This window comes from Athene cunicularia, assembly GCF_003259725.1.
Source record: "Athene cunicularia isolate RWA chromosome 5 unlocalized genomic scaffold, athCun1 chr5_part1, whole genome shotgun sequence".
Classification (NCBI taxonomy): domain Eukaryota; kingdom Metazoa; phylum Chordata; class Aves; order Strigiformes; family Strigidae; genus Athene; species Athene cunicularia.
In genome coordinates, this window is record NW_020799101.1 from 37,618,588 (window position 1) to 37,637,763 (window position 19,176).

At 40.1% G+C, this 19,176-nt stretch overlaps 1 protein-coding gene across 3 annotated transcripts in view; it reads left to right on the forward strand.

Moving 5' to 3' along the window:
- Positions 1-19,176, forward strand: part of SMOC1 (SPARC related modular calcium binding 1) — a 129,206-nt gene that overhangs the window by 62,174 nt on the left and 47,856 nt on the right. For all 3 annotated transcript variants that reach the window (XM_026849909.1, XM_026849910.1, XM_026849911.1), the window contains exon 6: positions 16,420-16,476. In XM_026849909.1, coding sequence (XP_026705710.1) covers positions 16,420-16,476 — 57 coding nt within the window. The remainder of the gene's footprint in view (positions 1-16,419; positions 16,477-19,176) is intronic.

A 19,176-nucleotide genomic window follows, 5' to 3' on the forward strand; every position in this document is an offset into this window, starting at 1 on the left:
GAAGATGCACACTGTTGCCTAGAGTGATAGATCTGCCCCCTCTCTCCCACTGGGAGGTTGTTAATGTTTTAAGAAGCAGTGAAAGGCATCCTTGGAGCCAACATGACTGGATTCTTCCCTGCCTAAAGAATGCAGAATGTTCCTTTCCAGCCAAAGTGACATTGTGCCACACGTTTGAAACAAAACAAGCAAACACGAAACAAAACAAACCTTTATTTTCTTTATCTGAGGAATGCTGGGGCTTTAGGATCTCAAAGCTACAGATTTATCATGTTGCAGCCATGAGTAGTGTCTTTTGCAGTCACCAAGCTTAAAAGTAGGCTGGTTAAGGGACAGAGGGATGTAGAAAGCAGCCATGTCGTTGCTTATCTCCATAAAGTCACTTGGTCTTCCTTCTTAAAACTGGAAACCAAGTGAATTAAAAAATTGGAAATGTGTGAAGGGGGAAGGGGGGAGTTAAGGGGGGATGATGGTTAGTTAGTGGTTGTTAACTGTTCTGGACTGTGTGAGAGGTGTTGATACCATTTTAAAATCAACTGAATGAAGGAAATGGGAAAGGAAGCTTGGTTCTTTAATCTGGGATTAAAAGATCATACAAGTGCAGGGTAAATATGGGCTGGATAAACTCTGTGTCAGTCATGAAGGGCCTTGAGTGGGATGAACTCCCTTTTTCTTTCATGAAGTCTCTTGCAGTGTATAAAGTTCTAGGCCTGTTTTGACTTGCTTTGTTTCCCTGTTGCAAAAGCTGGCAATAGCAGCTGCAATTCCCTGAACCCAGGACAGGTACAGTGATGTTGGTGAAATGTAAGTTCTGATGGCCCCACAGAACGCAAAGCCTGTGTTGAGTTCGTTCTACATTTGCTATTTTACATGTAGACGTGACTCTTGTATAGAGTTGTGAAAAGGTTTGCTCAATGAGTTTGCAGTCTACAAGAAAACACTGAAGCAATTTAAGGAACCTAAGATGAACAACTTAAAATTCTCATCAATTAAGCATCTAGAACTGGGTTCCTTTTTGTGGGTTTAACTGCAAGAGATGGGCTTAAATACAGGCTTCATTGTAGGGAAAATCTCTGCTGCAGTTGTGGGCAAGTTGGCCCATTGTGTGGCTCTATTCCTGCTGGTTTCCAATAGTCTTACCTCTAGAAAATGTTAATGGCCTAGTTGTGCAGCCAGTAGACTGAGCAATTTGAATCAGTAATGAGCCGTTAGTCTGAGTCAGTAATTAGACTGAGCAGTAAAGGGTGAACACTCTCCTCAGGCAAACCCAAGTGGAGGATGGCTTGTGCTGGTGGTAAGAAGTCAGGTGCAGCTGGCACTAATTCACCTGCAGTCCGCTTGCAGGGAGGGGAACATGCTGCTTCCACAGTGGTTAGTCTCAGAAAACAGATAATATCTTGACATAACTGTCAAGTTGAAATGTGACCAAAACCTGAGACTGGGTCTTTGGTCTTTACCTTCTCTGGTTCTTTCTAGATTCAACCAGGTACTGATGAAATCTGAAACAGCTGTGCTGTTACACAAACCAAGCTTCAAGTGCCCTATTATTCCTGCCTCTCCAACCTCATAAATACCGAGAAATAGTCTGTGATGTCTTTAGCAGCTTGTGTAGGATATAGGAAATCTTCATCAGTAAGGTAAAAGAAATACAAGTTTATTGGAGCAGCATGAAGTCAAGTGATGGTTCTAGCTGTTGAATACCATTTTACCATGAATTTCTTGCAGAACATTAGCAAGTACTAAGTCTGCAGTGCTACCCAAACAATTCTTCTGGTCCCTTATGTTACATACTTATTTTAAAATAAATAATATACTAGTTTCTGAGTCTGTATGAAAGAGAATTTTTATGCAGAAATTGCTTTCTGAACTGTTTAACTTTGTCACGTAATATTCCTAAACCAGAGCTGACATGTTTGTCAGGTCTTTTCTGGTAAAATATACACAAAGTGTGTGCATATAGTTTGCTTCTGGACAGAGCTGTGTGTGTAGTGTAGCTGTGTGGAAAATCAGACTGTGCTATGCATATATAAGTCCGTTTCCTGAAAGCAGCAGATTTTGCTCTGCATGTGCTACGTGAATGCTCCAAGTCCTCTGGATGTGCAAAAGCTTGATTTGTCCTACCACATGCTGATGGTGACAGTTTCTCGGTCTACCCTGATGAAATTTAACATGGGGCAGGAAATAATCTCTAGGAGAAACATGAATGTGTGCTGTTTTTCATGAAAGTGGAATAAAAACTCAGGTGAACTGAGAAGTGATTGAGAGATTAGTGCAACAAAACCATTGTCTTGCAAAGGCCTGAGTGGCCTGTGTATAAAAAAATTCTGTAGATGGAATTTGTAGAATGTAAGATCTGGCTTAGCTTGTATGTATATTTCCAAGCAAACTTAGTGGTGGAATTGAAGTTTGCTTCTTTATTATAAAAATAGTTCTGTAAAAAATACCATTACTTCAGTCACTAGGTTTGCCAGTTCATAGATATTCAAAGTTCTGTCTGGTTCCTATCACTATCCCCATACTGTACCTAATCTACAAAATTGTTTATTAAATTCAAGTTAAATATAATTGTAGAAAATAAGTGAATTTCACGGGTATGGCAGGTTGTAGTTTGCCAATATTACAGATTTTATAAGATAGAGAGAACCCAGCTTTTAACTGGGAGTTGTGATCAATTTTTGTGAGAACAAAGGAATGTAATTTACCATACTGTGTACACTGGATCACTTTTCCAGAACAGAGGAATGTTCTAAGAAACAATTAGATATATCTCATAAGTCAAACAGATTTTCAAAATATTAAGGTTGGGAAGAAAAATTCAACCTGAAATTCGCTACATAAACAGTAGAATTAAAAGCAATCCTTTTGGGTACCCACATCACTGACTTGTCTGAAATAGTTTAGTTTCCATCAAGACACTTTTTTGTGGGCCTCCGAACATATGTATCAAATTTGAGGCTGAAGAAAGTTTCATTGGCAAGTTTAAGCAGAAGGCAAATTCTGTTTTAAAGTATATTTTGTTTGATATAATGCAAGAATTCTGCTTTCATCTATAAAGCAACAGTTCTAATCGGTAGGTTAGTCTATATAATATGACTTAATAAAATTGTAGTTTACAAGTGTTGTTACAGCAATCTACAGACTACTCATGTCTGTAATGTCTTAAGGACAGCTGTAAAGGTTTTTAAATGATTAAGTCATAGTATTGAGCAGCCTGGTGAGTAGATCTAATAAGCAGACTAACAATTGATTAAGCAACATCTGTTAAGGTATTATTAACTGTTTATGTGCTATACACGGATTTCTGGTGTCTGACCAATTACAGCTTGCAGAGAAATGGAATGGTTCTGGGGTCTGTGGGTTGTTTTTGTCGTTTAAATGCTTCATAGCTATGTGGCCTCAACACCTTTTCTTTTTTAAAAGAGTTGTTAAAAAAATTCTTCCCATGCTCTTTGAGTGTCTGGATCAGCATGCCAAGATGTTACACTATTACACTATGTATTTCTCTAGATCCTTTAAAACAACATCATTATAACTTTGAAATTAGTAGTCCTAGACTTCCTGTCTTCTGTAACTGTTTCTTAAAAATAAACCTGAGGATAAATTGGAGGAATTGCTGGGTTTACAAAGAAGTGAAACTAGAAGTTGTTTTCTTGTACCAGCCTAACATGACCCTGTTTTGTTTGAGTATTTGCATCCTGCAGAAGAATCTAGACATCTGACCATTAGTGTTTTCTTTCAAATCAGTGTAGTGCACCAGGAAATTTATTTTGTTGTGGGTGCAGGCTTTGGTTGAGGGACTGGAATTACTTTCAACTGTTTTGTCCCATGAGCTCTGTCAAGGTTTTTCTATAAGGGATAAACTATGAAATTGTGATGGAAAAGCTCAAATGCATGCAGAGCATATGTGCTTGTAAATAAGGTAGGGGAAACTGGAGAGACAACCACAATGTTTGTTCAAGTTCTTGAGACAGTACCTATGGGAATTAAAGCTGCTTTTGAACAGATCTAGCTGGAATAATAGCTTCCCTCAGTGTGCTCATCTGGGGTTTTGTTTTATGTTGACAGCAAGAGAGATGTATTGCAAAATGGTGTGATAAAGGCTAGAGATAGGAGAAGTCTTCCCAACAGACTGAATTTCTCTGGGCTGTGTCCATATCTCTTATTACGTGTCACTGTGCTCAGCTTGGTGCTCAGATTCTAATGGGACCTTTAGATGCTGCAGCAAAACAATTCTCAAGTATGAGGGCTTCACAGTTTTCATCTTGACTATTCAGCTGCTCACAAATATGCCTTTAAATGATGATGGTTCTTAAGAGCAGTTGCCTTGGAATGTATAGATGTCTGGCAGTCCGTAACTTTGAGGAATGACCTTCCTCCTCTTAAAATAAAAATATTTTAATTTTGAGAATGCGGTGTCACTTGCACCCTGTGTACATTTTTGATGTGCTTTGTTCTGCAGGTACAAATTTCCTTTTGAAGCACATTAGATCCTTTGGAGATCCTTCTAGCACTACTCAGTTACCCTGCCTATCTGCTTCCCACAATTCTTCTTCATTCCTTCCCTCATATAGAAAAACTATTCCTTCAGTTTCATAATCAAATACAAAAACTCTTTTACACTAAATTCAGATCTTGGGGTGAACTAGGTGGGGCAATATAGTTAGACAGCAGTGTTGTGCTTGCTCACTAAAGCTCTGAATCTCTACTCTCAATGATCTGGGGGGAAAAAACCTGCAGAAAAAAGTGTTAAAAAAAATATAGTCAGGTTTTTTTCCCCTTTCCCTCATTTGCACACATGCAATACAGACGTAGCAGCGAGGTATCCATTCTCTTTGCCTGCGAGGAAATGAAAAGGCGTATTGTAAGCCCAAGACTGGTCTGGTTGTCAGCCAGGAATTAGTCCTCTAAAGGAGAAAGGGAGAGGGGCTGGCGAGAGAAGAGGCTGGGCAGGGGGGAGCTGGAAGGGGGAAACTACACTTTGAGATAGGTTCAGTGCACATGGCTAGAGATGGAAGGGGTCTTGTGCTTCCTCAGCATGCAGGTGTCGGGAAAAAGGAAGGGAGCTTGTGTTCTTATACATGGGCATGTGTCTGGGGGAGCCAGGTCAAAAATTTAGACTATTTACTTAATCCCTTGGAACGGCTTTTTTCTCTTCTGTTTTCTTTTTGTGTTTAACAGACCGCTTTACAGGGGACACGTGTGGTAATTAACACATGCAGCTGTAGGGCTTCAGCCATATGTCTGAATTTCAAATGGCCATTGATCTGGGAAATTTGCTGCCGTCTCCACCCCCCACTTATAGACCGTATTCCTTGAAGATGTGGGGGAATTTATAGAGTCTTTACGTTGAAGAGACCAGAGCTGGAAGGAGTGAAATGCAATGTGTGTGATGTTGGGGAGTGCAGGAAGAGAGACTGAGAGATTCCAATGACACCCTTCATGCCCCTTGCCCCAGGTCACCATATATTTCAGGTAGCTTCTAAAACATTCCAAAAGCTAGGGACCTGATCATTACTTATATGAAGCTTGCATAAGAATAATTTTTTTTTTCTCTTTCAGCAAAGCAGTCTAAGATCAGAATCGTAATGTCCTTGTGGGCTTTTCAGATGTGCTCCCCTTTTCACAGCTGCAGGTATCTGGCCTCTTACACAGCCTAGAAGTGGCAAGGTGGAGTTGATTGTGGACTCTGAGCAGCCATTCAAGAGATGTAGTCAAGGAGGGTGTGTGTGTGTGTTGGGGGGGTGAACAGAGAAGACTTCACATCAAAGCAGAGGCTTCTGAAAGAAGACTTGATATATTGTAGGTAGAATCAAACCAGAGGGGCTAAACTAAATAATCATGCCAACAGTGATCAAGCAGCTGTTGACAGTGCTATAGAGCTTTCTGCAAACTTCTCTCCAGGTTTGGGGCAATGTCAAGTGCTAATATCTTGTTATGAGATATGGTGTCTTAAGTGAAATATTTCTTTGTGTGGAAACTTTTTTGCTCCCTGTTTTATTTCAAATGTCACTCAAGGCATTGACCAAATGGAAGATGGTTCAAAATTAAGATACTGTGGTTTAAAATCCTGCAGTATCTATCATACTTCTAGTGCTTACACGGTGAGATAAAAAAGTATTCTACCAAGTAGGAAGCTATAAAAAAATTAAGCCTCTCTTCCTCTACTTTCCCTCCTTCAGTCTACTTTTAAACTTTCTCAGTGCTGGCTGTTGCTGATTCCTTGATCTCATCACTCACTCCACAGTGTCAGTAACACTGACACTTTGGAGGTGTTTCTGCTCTGGAAAAAAACCCCAGCAAACATTCCCAATAGCATGTACTCCAACTCATGCTGAAGGGGGACTGTGATATACCCAGCCCTTAAAATAGTGCTGGTCTGTTTTCCTGCGTTCTGCCTGTCCTGTCCACTTTCCCTGTGAAGCTTAGTGCCAGGACTGTCTGGACCAGTCACGTACTGTACTACCTCTTCTGGCTCATCTTCCTTTTCTCACCTCGTTACTATGGACAGTGCTCCTTCTTGGGACAAGATGGCCTAATGTCCCCTCTATGGATTGGCATGACCTTTTCCAAATAATTTGGTTGTAGCCTATATTGATATGCACTTGGGTAGAACTTTCGTTACATAGATGCAGGGCCTAATTCTTCTTAATTCACTGTTCATTACAGCTGGTTTATTTCCTTTCAATTGTTTATCTCCATGAAGAATAAAGTTATTCCTGTTCTTCCTCTTCATTACCTCGATCCTTTTTTTCTAGAGATTCACAGCCATAGAATTGCTGGGTTGCATTACCACAGCAAGGCTTTTCTACACCACTTGACCTGTGAAGGTGTCAGCTGGTCAATATGAGCCTTGGAGACTCAGTTCTGAAAATGAGTGCTGTTCCCACAGCCACCTGCCATTGTCCATTAGGAAATACATCCTGATTTTTAGCAAGCATTGAGTAGTCAATTTTTGGTAACAGGTAGTTTTTGGTGCTCTGTGTTATGCCTAGTCCCAAAAGCCGTCCAGTCCCCATGGTTCTTTTAGCTATCCCCCTATTTCTCCTTGGGTATGTGTGTCAGTAGGGGATGACATTAGACTTTTGAAGTATGACTAAGTACACAGCTGAATGAAAAATATTATTTACTTCCATAGAGAGCCTCTTTCTGCTTAGCCTATATGACTGCTTCAGGTTTGAAGGTGTTCTGATAGCCTTCCTGTGTGGTGTTGTAGCTAAGCTTTTTATGCCACTGAAATTGCTTCAGGTATGTAAGGAAAATAGCCATGCTCAGTGGTGGTTGCAGGTTCTCATCTTTAGCCGTGCAGAGCATTGCTAGAAGCTGTGAAACATCAGTCTGTGACAGGCAGGCCACAATCCTGTCTGAAAACTTAGCAAATGATGGAAGCAGAGCCTGGAAACTGAGCTGGGGCTCTGAGCTCTCCTCCTCTTCTCATTCCTCAACAAGTAGTTGAACTAGTGTTTTTAAACCATGCTCACATGGCTGGTGAGGATGAATTTGCAGCCTGTGTGCTGCAAAATGCTGTGTTCTGAAATGATCTGCTGTGAAATAAACAGGTTTACATGTAAATGTATGGCATTTACATGTAGCATTTCTAGGTGAGCTGTACAGTGGGGCCAGTGGACTCTAGGCCAAAGAGGGATTTTAATGTTGTCCCTGCTGCTGCCAGGCTGATTTCATGAGGTATATGACAAATACAAAGGAGGACGAATTCTGACACTGTGGGATTGGGTATATGTTTGTTTTTCAAGATAAAAGTATTGCATAGTTTATATAGTCATTAAGAAATTAGTTTATTATCTCATCAGAATGTCAAGAACAGCAGTAGGATAGAAAAGATGCATCAATACCAGGGAAATATTACTTCCAAAGACTTATGGCACTTTGCTTATGAGGAAAGGGAAGAACTCGGCTCAAAGGGAGAAATGGTCAAATCTGATACAGTGGAAATGATAGATTAACAAAAATATGACTTGCATCTTAGCAGCTTCCTCAAGAGCCTTTGAATGGATGATAAGTAGGTTCCTTTAAGTGTCCTCATGTCCCGTCTGTCCCCCTATCCCCCCCCCTTTTTTTTTCCTCCTGGTAATCTGAGCCACTCTGAGAACGAATCAAAAATTTTGACTTAAGACAATTAAAACCATTTCCAAGCTAGTTGCCATTCTCTTTGGGGCAGGGACATAACTGAAGGAGTTGAGGCTTGTTTCTGTAGGTCAGGTCAGGGCTGGTGACAACAGGGCATATTTCTAAGTCATACAACGCCATGTATTTCTGTCTAGCTTCACAAATGAAACTACTGTGGGGATTGTTGGGGGAGGGTGAGAATAACAAGTCTCTGAAAATTGTAGGGACATAGCAGCGGGGTAGGATGGGACAGTGCCTTCCCAGCTTGAGAGTAGATCCACGTTGATCAAAATAAAGCTTTTTGTACAACTCTAAACTGGAGATGGTCTCAAACTACCTTGACCTTTATTACCGGCTTCTCATTTTAGTAGATAAGGTTCAAATCTGGCCTTGGGCATTTATTTTCTCATTTCTTCAAAATCTTTGAAGAGACCTGTTTTGCCTGTTGGGTAGGAATCTGGCTGTGGAGTCTGAAAGTTTTAAAACTGTAGAAGGTAGACCGATGTGAAATGACATGTCTTCGCCATCCAGGTTTCCTTGCATTTGACCTTAGAAATGCTCTATTAACCAAACTGAAATCTGATCATCTGCTTCTCTGTCCATCTCTTATGGACAAATTGCTTTGAAGAGAAGATGATTTCTGTGTTGTTGCAGTTTGGCCCAAAAATGAACTTAAAATTCTAGTTAAGTTCAAAACAGCAGGACTGTGTGTAGTTTCCTTGTTCTGAATTACTTCTGTATTCAGGCTACTTGAGAGATACTGCTGCTGCTTGTTCAAAACTCCAAGCCTGCAAAATTAGTTAAGACTGCGGTTTACTGCTCACAGTTTGGAGGGAAACTGGCTGAAAACCAAGAAATCTTATTTCTCAGGTTTCAAGGTTTTAACCCTCATTTATTACTTGTTAGAACAAAAGAGAGATCACATAAACTTGTGGCTCCCTGCTGTCCTCCCAAATTAGTTGATAGCACTATAGTTGGGATCTCACTTGACAAAGGAGAGAGCAAAGCGTGAGACTCAAGTTTGAATCAAGTGAGTGCTCTAAATGCTGACTTTAGTTATTTTAAGGTTCTTGCTTTGTCTTCTGCTTGAAAGCATGCCTGTATACCTGAGCAAAAATACTATTTGGAATGCCACATTTCTGTGCGTGGGTTAAAACAACTTTTCACAAGTACTGAAGCAAATTTACATCACTAGAAAGTTCACAGCCAGCTCAGCTTAATTCTCTGAGCCTTCATGGCTGCTGCTTGTTCCTAGAATAAGAAATCTCTGCATTTCAACAAAATCCATCAGAGTTTTGCCATCAAAGCGGTAAAGTATGATGGTTTCGTTTTCAGCTGTATTGCCCTCCATATAGCAGTTCTAGGAACATTTTTTCTTTTTCCCCCTGAAAGGTTTGCATAACTTAGAGAAGTGAGTCAGGTATTTAAGTGGTAATTACCATAGGGCTTGGTTCAACCTGCAAAGTTCAAATCTGAATCTGGATCTGAACTTTCCCAGAGGCAGGGGGTGTGTTTGGATATTGTGTTGGTTTACCTATTATAGTGCAAGCTCTGAAAGGCAGGTCCAGATGTGGATGGGGATTCTGTATCTTCCCAAGTACGAGACATTCAGAGCCACTTGTTGTTTAAACTGACTCCTGTTAAATGATAGATAATTGAAATAATATAAAACTGGATCTCATTTTGGGGAAGGTGTTTACAATATTGTGTCTGAAAAGTATAATCTTGTATGTGCCTTTATTTTTCAAAATGAGCTGTTTGAAAGCTGTAAAGAGGGAGAAGTTAGAGGGCAGATTTGTTTTGGCTAATTACTGTAGAAGTACCTTGAGAACTTAAGCAGTAAATGAGGACTTCAGATTTTAGAGAGATCCTATCTGAATCTTGGGATTCAACAGTTTTAAAGCCACCGAGTCCTAGAGACTAGAGCATTGCTATTAATAGAGAGTGTTGCTCCAGACCCCTTTTGACACTTTTGCTTTTGAAGGACCAGGCCCAGGAAGAGGGAGCTCTTTGTTTGCAGTCAGAATAAACTCATTGTACACCCAGACAATTAACTCTTCAATCGACTTGCCAGCCTCTGTAAAGCACTCCGGTCCCCTCTCTGTCTATCTCCAGTTCTATTCAGACACTTAAGCACACTAATGTTTTTTGTTTATTATTCTGAAAAAGTCCTTCACAAGAATAGTCGAAGCGGATCAACATTGTCCTCCTAGCAGCATTTATCTCCGCCTGGCAGTGAATGTGTCAATCAGGAATCAAAAAGCCAAACAGAGGAGGCTTTGAATTGTGTCACGGGGTCAGAGTTACTTCCAGCTGTCTGTGCGTGGGATAGGCTTTCTCGAAGGGCGAAGAATTGTGCTGCCATACAAATGCACTGACTACATTGGACCACAAAGTCCTTGGGGCCCGAGTGGCTTTTTTCATGTTGATGCACCTGCGAGGGAGATGTGAGGAGGAAGCGGGGGGAACTAATGCCTTCCAGAAGGCGCAGGGGAAGGCTCCTTGTCTTATCTGGATGATGCCTGGAATGCAGCATTGAAGTAAACACTGCCTGTGTCTTTACAGCATACAGAATAGTTGATGTAGGAAGGGAAGAATCACTTCAGTGACAGTCCAAGTCAACCTTTACAGTTAAGAACTCCTTAAGCCATACAGAGCCCTTTCATGTTCAGCACTTAGGCAGATTTTCACCTTTTTAAGCAAAACTTTTCTGTATCTTGGTCTGTGTCCAAGAGTTTGTGGCTTGTTATATCCAAAGGGAGCACATTGTTGCTATTTCTTAAAATGAAGGCAATGGTGAGAATGTGCTTTTGCTGATTTGGTTTGAAAAGTTGGAGTTTTAGCTTAACAGCTGTGGGATGTCCATGCATAGAAGTGGTTGGATTCAATGATCTTAAAGGTCTTTTCCAACCTAAATGATTCTATAATTCTATGGAAGGGGGTGTGAAAACCTGGCAGGGAAATTTATCTGCACTGGTGCATTTCCATTTCAGCTGCTTGGCAAGAAATTATCTTGATTTGGCTGGACTGTAAGAATTTCACATTATTTTTGGCATGAATGCTAACTTTCTGCATTTATATTGGCGATATATGTCTCTGCATAAAAGTTGCATAGACTATTAAATTAATTATGACTTGCTGAAACTGTTTCACTTGGTGTAGGGAAGGATTGTGATTAAGGCAACAATTTGCTCCACCCCTAAGGTACTGGAAGGGACACGTATATTTTTTGTGTAAGACCCTGTGTGGTGCAAATATAGGTTTTCTTGTCTCTTTTTAATACTTAAAATAACACCACCAAACCTGGGGGTAATACACAGAAATGTCAAAGTTGTAAAATTGCATCTTCAAGATTCAGAAACTCCACAGATACAGGGAATTTGAGTTGACCTGGCAGGTCTTCGTTGCATTGGACAAGAGTTACTAAAGCCATCGAAAAGTGTATGTATGGCTTAAGTCCCTCAGGAGTGCTCAAGCCTAGGAAAGCTCTTCTTGCTTCCCTTGGTTTGACAGACTCACTAAAGGTGGGCTTTTCTGTGTCAAACAGAACATGCTAAGAATTCACTCATTGTCCTGGCTATCTGTGATCTACGTTGCTTCAGCTATGCTCTGTAATGGCTCACCCAAAGCCAGATGATGGTAAGCAAAAGAACCACTTGAGACTGGAAAAAGGCCTTCTCCTCACAGGGCAGAGCTATGCACTTAAAATTGTCATCCTCTTCTTCTACCAGGCTGACTAAAAGTCTGGCAACCGTTGATGTTCAAGTTGCAGACTTACAAAAAAGACTAGATTTTGTACAGGGCCTGGATGGTTGATCCCATAAACCCTTGTGCTCTTTAAAATGGTAGAAGGGTTTACAGAGTGTCTCATGGATTCTCATGGATTCAAGTGAGAGCACAAAAGTGATGTACCAAAGGTTGAGGTTAGGAAGAATATAGATCTTGTTCTGTTAATGTGGTGATGCAAGTATACAAATGACTTTTGCTGTGAGTATATATTTTCCTGGGTAGGAGATGTGATATGGGAGGTTAATTCTATTACCTAACTTTCTCCCTTTCTCCTGCTTCTGTTAAGTGGCTTGAGGCAAGAGCAGTGATTCACAGCAGCAGAGAGTTAATTCACATTTTTCTGTAGTAATTTATACTTTTTCTATGTCAGGGAGTTTACTTTTCTCCTCACATGACTTGCTTATGGCCTCAGTGCCTGTTGTTCAGAGTAAAACTGAATTTTAACAGTCTTTTTTAGGATGAACTGAATTTCTTTGTCCCTCAACCCCAGTGTATACTGCAGTCATTCCAGATGTGGATGCTTGCTAGATATTCTGCAAGGATAAAGCTAAGGGAGGGGAGTCTTAGTGGGAGCTTAAAGAGTTCTTGCCCACCTCTAGCAGTAGATCTGGACACACAATAGTCCCTGTTTTGAGTTATTGTCAGCCTAACCCAACAAAAACTGTTCTTAAGCTTATGAGCCTCTGACAGCGCAAGTGGGCTTCTGGCTTACAGCCATTGTATCTTAATGTGAAAATGGCTTAGGGAGAGTTGTTTGGACCTGCCTGTTCCAATCTTACCACTGATAAGATAAAAATACCATTTTTAAGTTGACACAAATTGAGCCAGAAAAATCAGTTCAACTTTTGCAAGTGTACCCTGGGAAAAGGAGGCTTACTGAAAAGGAGTTTTATGGCTTTAAAACGGTGTCCCATTGGGAGGTATTCTGTTGAGTGATGCTGTCTGTGTTCAGTGGTTGTCTTGGAAAAAGAAAGTGGTATTCATGCTGGGTTGTAAAACACAGAAGAGAAGGATGCCAATGCACTCTTATTCAGGGCTCTGAGAATATTATGCAACCAAGGGAAATTATCTTTGATGGTTCTGCAGTGTGTGGGTTCCTGATCTGGAAGCATTGCCATCTAGAGGGATTAGGAAGCACTTACCTGACATCTTTGATCCCTCCATTGGTGACATGCTCTGCATCAGAAACTGTTACAGTTAAACACCTCTTTTGAAAGTGTGGAATTTAATAGCTTTTTGAAGAAACGAGTAGATTGTACTTGATGATCATACTTTGTTACATTTGGCTCCAAACTAACAATGTCCTGTACATCTCATGTATTATCACAGGAGACCCCAGGTCTCTGAAATAAATAGTCCAGATTTTCAGAGAAAAGAAAAATGCTTCTTTAAGAAATATAAAATGTTTGTTCAAAAATTTTCAGGTATGTGAAGTAGAACTTATTCTTTATTTACCAGGAGCAAACAGGCCATTGGAACAACTGTTCAGTGTGATGAACAGTGTATTGAGTGAGAGGAAAAATCAAATGAAAGTAGACAAGTATTAAGGTTGTCCTTCTGCCCAGAGGGAACAGTAGTGAAACTTTTTGCCGTAAGCTAATTTGGAACACTGAGATCTACTGAGAATTCTCCAGTTTAAGAAATAGATTTGGTATTTTCAGAGTAAGAAGCTGGCAGCTGGGAATTGAGCATGGTGTTTTTAATAAACTGCAATTTTTGTCTTTTATGTGACTATTTCATGACCTTTAAAAAATAATCAGAAATATCCCCTGGCTTTTGATTTTTGAAATATGGTGAATGTAATTACAGGGTTCTTGTCTATTGCATTTTTTTCTTGTACATGTGATGAAAGAACTGTACTTGCTCAAACAACAGGGGAGTAATTATACTTCCCTATATTTGCAAAACCCTTAATACTGTACTGGGTGCTGCTACAGTGTGGATTTAGTGACAATTTGGCCTTAGTAACCCAGTGAGGAAATGATTGTGTAGTTCACAGAGCCATTTTACTGAGATTGTTAAACAAACCCCTCAGTTCAAAGGTTAGTTTGGTATTTTTGTCTGTTTGCTGCATTTATTCAGTCACTGTTTAATACTCTCCAGTAGCTTAATGGCTAACTTTATACAAAAACTGCTACAAAATTCTCTTTCTTAAAGACGAAGATGTTTCCCAAATTGTAATTGCTACTGTCCCTGTTATTCACACACACTCATGAGCCTAAAAGAAACCCCCTGAACCTGAAGCATCCTGAGTTCTGCCAGAGTTCACATAATGGTTTAGATAAAGTGCTGTGGCTCAGATCCACTTCTAATTTTTCTCCATTGTTGGCTTCTGGGTTGCTGCTTTAAATCTGAAAAGCAATTCTGTAATTACTTGGTGCAAAAGCATTCATGAGCACAATTGGAATAAACTTATTATCATACTGGTAATTTTTTTATGCCAGGTCTCTTCCTAGTTTATATAACTTAAGAATTATTCACCTTTCCAGTTGTTCTATAAGTATCTTTTGCAGTTTTGGATTGGTTTCTCAATCTGTAAAGCCAATCATGCTGATTACATACTGCTCACTGCTTCATTACAGTGTCAAGTGTCATCCTAAATAAAAAGCCATAGCTGTGGTTTCTGGGTTCTTGCAGAAGTGGAGCAGCCTATTTTGACAAAAGAGTGAGGGTCAACTATTTACTTTTATCCAAAGATTTATTTGAAGGGCAAAATCTTCCTTTTTTTAAGTAAAATTTGGGGAATTTTTCGAAGTAATCAGTTCCTCAAACTTTTAAAGAAAAATACTGCATATCCATGTTACTAGTAATGCCCCATAACAGGAAAACTCAGAACAAGAGTTGACTGAGGAATGGTAAGTATTTTTCTTCCAATTAATTTTTTCTATGCTTGCATGTAGCATAAAACTGAATACAGTGATGAAGAGGAAAAATGACAAAAGGGGTGTCTCTCTTGCTCATTTCTGTCAACCTCCTTTACTTCAGTGGATCTCTGAGGTTGAAATGGAATTACCAGCACATTTTTTGTCTTCTGTGAATTACATTGCTTTCTGTGGAAATGCATAAAATTAATGATCTGTGGAAGAGGTGTTCAGGCTTTTGCTCACTTTATAAAGCTACAAATACAGGTATGGATGGAAAAATAGTCTACAGTCCTCTGTTTTCCCTCTATGCCCTTCTTTTTCCCTCCCAGTGGTCTCTTTTAGTTGGAACTAATATAAGGGAAGGTTGAGGGCAGTTACTGCTGCCTCTAGGAGGGGCTGTCCCATGCATCTTTCCTCCAAATGTTGTCTGCCCTGTGCATCTGCTAGTTGTTGAGACAGTGGTAAGCCTGGCTTTTCTGGAATGGGTCTCCTCCCTCCAACTGATTTTCATTGTTTAAATTTGTGGTTTAGGTTACTGTCCACTTCAATGCCTAGTGTCAGCTTTGCCCATAACATATGCAAAAAGTAGTTATTACAATTTGTAATTTTTAAAAGTCACTGTATTCCAAAAAGGAAAAAAAAAAAAAAAAAAAAGTCAGTTCTAGCCTAATCTCATTTTAGTTTTCATCTCAACAATATTCTGTTTTCTAGTCTTGCAGTGTAACAAAAGACTTTCCCCTACAGTTTGTTCCAGCTTAGCTTGCCCACATTCAAAAGTTTTACCTCGCTTAATGTTACGGTACTGTTCTAGTGCTGCGTAAAGATGCTCCAGGCTGGGGCTTGAAATCCAGATCTCTCTGTATGCTGAGGAAATAAGACTCAGCCTGAATCCAAGCTGGGCCTGTAGGTATGATGGATAGGCTTACTAAGCCAAACAGAGAGTAAACTGAACACTTTTCCTTGTGGTCCATCTCTAAATATTGAGTTTTATATTTCCTGTGGAATCTTCTTTGGTTGAAGCTTTTAATTATGAAAGACTTGTGGTCAGAAGGCATGGCGTGCTCTTGCACATGAAAAACCTAATGGAAGATAAGTTCTTTTTCCACAATTTTGCAATTAGAAGACATTGTAAGAAAAAAGATTTGCTATTGACCATCCCTTTCTAACAGCTCTGCAGTGAATGCTGGTGCCAAGTTCTGCACAGGTAAGTTTCAGAAGAAGAGTTTTTCTTTCGAACAAGAAGAATAAGGAGAAATACACAGTGGGACAGCAATCTCCAGACCTTTGCTGTCACAGGCAATGACCTGTGTGGGATATATAGGCACCTGCAACTAAAAAGGCAATTGCCTGATCAGTGCAACAAAGGGACACTGCTAGGTGATGAGCACCAATGGTTTGTGGAGGGAGAGGGGAGGGAGGGCGGGAGGCTTCTTTTAAGTTTAAGGATAGTGCTTGATGCATGTTTGCTGTGTAGAATGTTATTACTGATAGTGTAAACTGTTTTCGATCTGTCTGTCTTCTCTCTCTTCTGGACTTGGCCGGGCCATGTACAAATCCCAATCATTCAACAGTACTGGAGAGTAGATAGTATTTACCTCAATAATGGTAGTTTCTTTTCGATTCTTTTTAACCCTGAATTCAGATGATGGTTCGAAGCCAACACCTACCATGGAAACCCAGCCTATTTTCGATGGAGAAGGTAAGCACATCCTTTAAAATAACAACCAAAAAAAGCTACTTCCCACTCCCTTTTCCCTAGGATTTATGGCTCAAATGCTTTCTTTATCCTGCAAAGCAGAAAAGCCGGTGAATCTCATAAGTTATCCAAATTTCACAGTGCCCTTGGGACCTCAGGCATTTTCCCTAATCCTTTTACATCCTCCCTTCTTCACTGGAATCCAACAATAACACCAGTTGACCAGATTCCTGGGGTAACCTTGGAGGGAAAGGTGTCACAGAAAAAAAAAAGTGTATCAAGCCAGAAATGGCAACTTCCTTTAGACTGTCCGTACTCCCTCACTCTCTCCACTCTTATGATACCATTGCTGGGAGTTTCATAACCTCTGCAGTGTGTTACAGCTTCATGAAAGGGGGGGTAGTGCTAAACCACAGCTTGTGAAAGTTGACTTGGAAGAAAATTGCTGGGAGGTTTCTTTATTTAGCAATTACTTTCATTGACGCACATACTATTTAAGCAAATGAAGTCAGTGTCCAGGGCCCATTTAATTCACAGCCCACCAACAGTTTCCTTCTCAAATGGGCTAATCTTGCAATTGTAGTATTTTGGAGAGGAAATATCAGACCTTACTCCACTGGAAGCCTTGAAACAAGGATAAAATGTCTGTCATCACAGACCATTCAAGCCTTTCACACACACAAACATAAATACCACTGGGGATATAGTGGTCCTTGTGTAGTGAACGAGCCTATTAGCAGCTACTTATATCTTGCATATTGCTTAGACCTAGTGCATGTTTCCTGCAGATTTAAACCCACAGGCATTATAGTCAAACTATGGGCTGAAGTCCAAACCACTCTGTGACCCACCTGAAACTGGATCATAAGGCAGTGAGGGAAAGCCTGTGCATTTTCATACTGAACTGCTGTACTTGACACTTTTAAAAAACTGGATCAAAGGCAGCAGTGGAGACTACTGAGCAAGGGTAGGTGAGGCTGTTGATATCTCTTCCCTTCTTGTAAATCAGGTGATGGGGTGCAGTGTTTTTATTGCTGAAATAAGATTATTTAATGGCAAGATGCTGTAGTCCTGTCACTTCCATTTAGTGATTGTAGGTTTGTAAGAATCTTCTTGTGAGCTTTAAGAAACAAAGCAAAGCCCTCAGAGCAAAAAGCTTTCTCAAATAAACAGAGGAGATTGAAGCCATGCTGTCTATCTCTTGTTTATATCAAAAGAAAGTTCCTCCTGGCAGCAAGATGATGCTGTATTAAATTGCTGTTTGTAATCACAAACTTCTAGCCTTTAAGTTTTCCCCTGAGAGGGTGCCCATAGGTATTCAAAGGAAAGAATGCACTAGTAAAATGCAGGAGTGAGCTGATCTAGTTAATACAGCATGTTCAGAAGCTCCTTCCAGGAGAGATTCAATATTTTGGTCATACAAATTGAACTGGGCAAAGTTCTTGAAGTGGTGTAGTGAGCAGACCTCTTCTGGTCCTTCTGATGACAAGCAGAGTCTGAAAAAGATCTTATCCTATCTTTGGTGAAAAACATTTTCAATCAAAAACCTTCACATTGATTTGTAGGTGAAATCAAGCCTGATAAATGGACTTGGACTGTAGGATGAAAGATTGCCTCTTACAAATCTTGTAATATATTATGCAAGACCTTATCTCTTAGACTTCTAGAGAGCATGACTAATACAATGGCTTCCTGTTGTATTAGCAGTGTCCCTTATGACTTGGGAGAAGAGAATATGACAGGCAGGTTAATCAAGCTATGCTTTAATGAATAATATCTGCTAAGTTTGTCACTCTGTATTTTTGTCATCCTTGTTAGTAAAATAGGACTAACTAGATTTCAGTGGTGGTTTTAGCAATAAGCACAAGAAAATTCATTCTGGGTCTGACCAGAAGTTTGTGTAATCCACTACCTTTGAGCCGTATTGTCTCCAACAGTGGCTTAAAGATACTCAGGAAGAGCGTAAGAAGCATTTAGCCTGGAGAAGACTTAAAGATGACCTAATAGCAATCTTCCAGTATCTACAGGGAAGTTTATTAAGAAGATGGAGCCAAGTTCTTCATAGTAATGCATGATGAGGGACGAGTCATACACTGAAACAAAATGTTTGTAGTGGATATAAGGGAAAGCTTAGTCACCATGAGGACAATGAGGCAGTGGAACAGATTGCTTTGAGATGTGATATCCTATCCTTTCTTTCCAAGCCAATTGGATAAAGCTGTGAGCAACCTCATCTGTTCTTATAGCTGACCCCGTCTGGAGCAGAAGGTTGGACTAGACACCTCAGAATGTCATCCTGAACAGTCTCTTGATTCCATCTGAGCAAACATATCCTGATACTTCACTAGAATACTCTCCCAGTGTCTTGGGCCTTCCTGAGGAATGGCTTGTACTTGGTGTCTGGCACAAATGTCAGATAACAGAAAAGGGCAAAAACAGTTATCCATTCACCTGTTAGGTCTGGACTCTTCCCAGATGTTCAAAGCATTTAAAGCCCAAATGCCATTCAATTTCTGTGGGTCTGAGATCTGCTGGACTCCTGAAAAGCTCTGTATTTGAAGTCAGGCAAGGGTGGAGCTGATAGCAACAAAAAGGGACAATAAAAATGTGAAATTTCTTTTCATGATCTTTTTTTGGGTGTCTACCTTTAGTCCACAAGGGGCTGACTTTTTTCAAAGGGCGTTAAATATTCAGCTGTCCCTG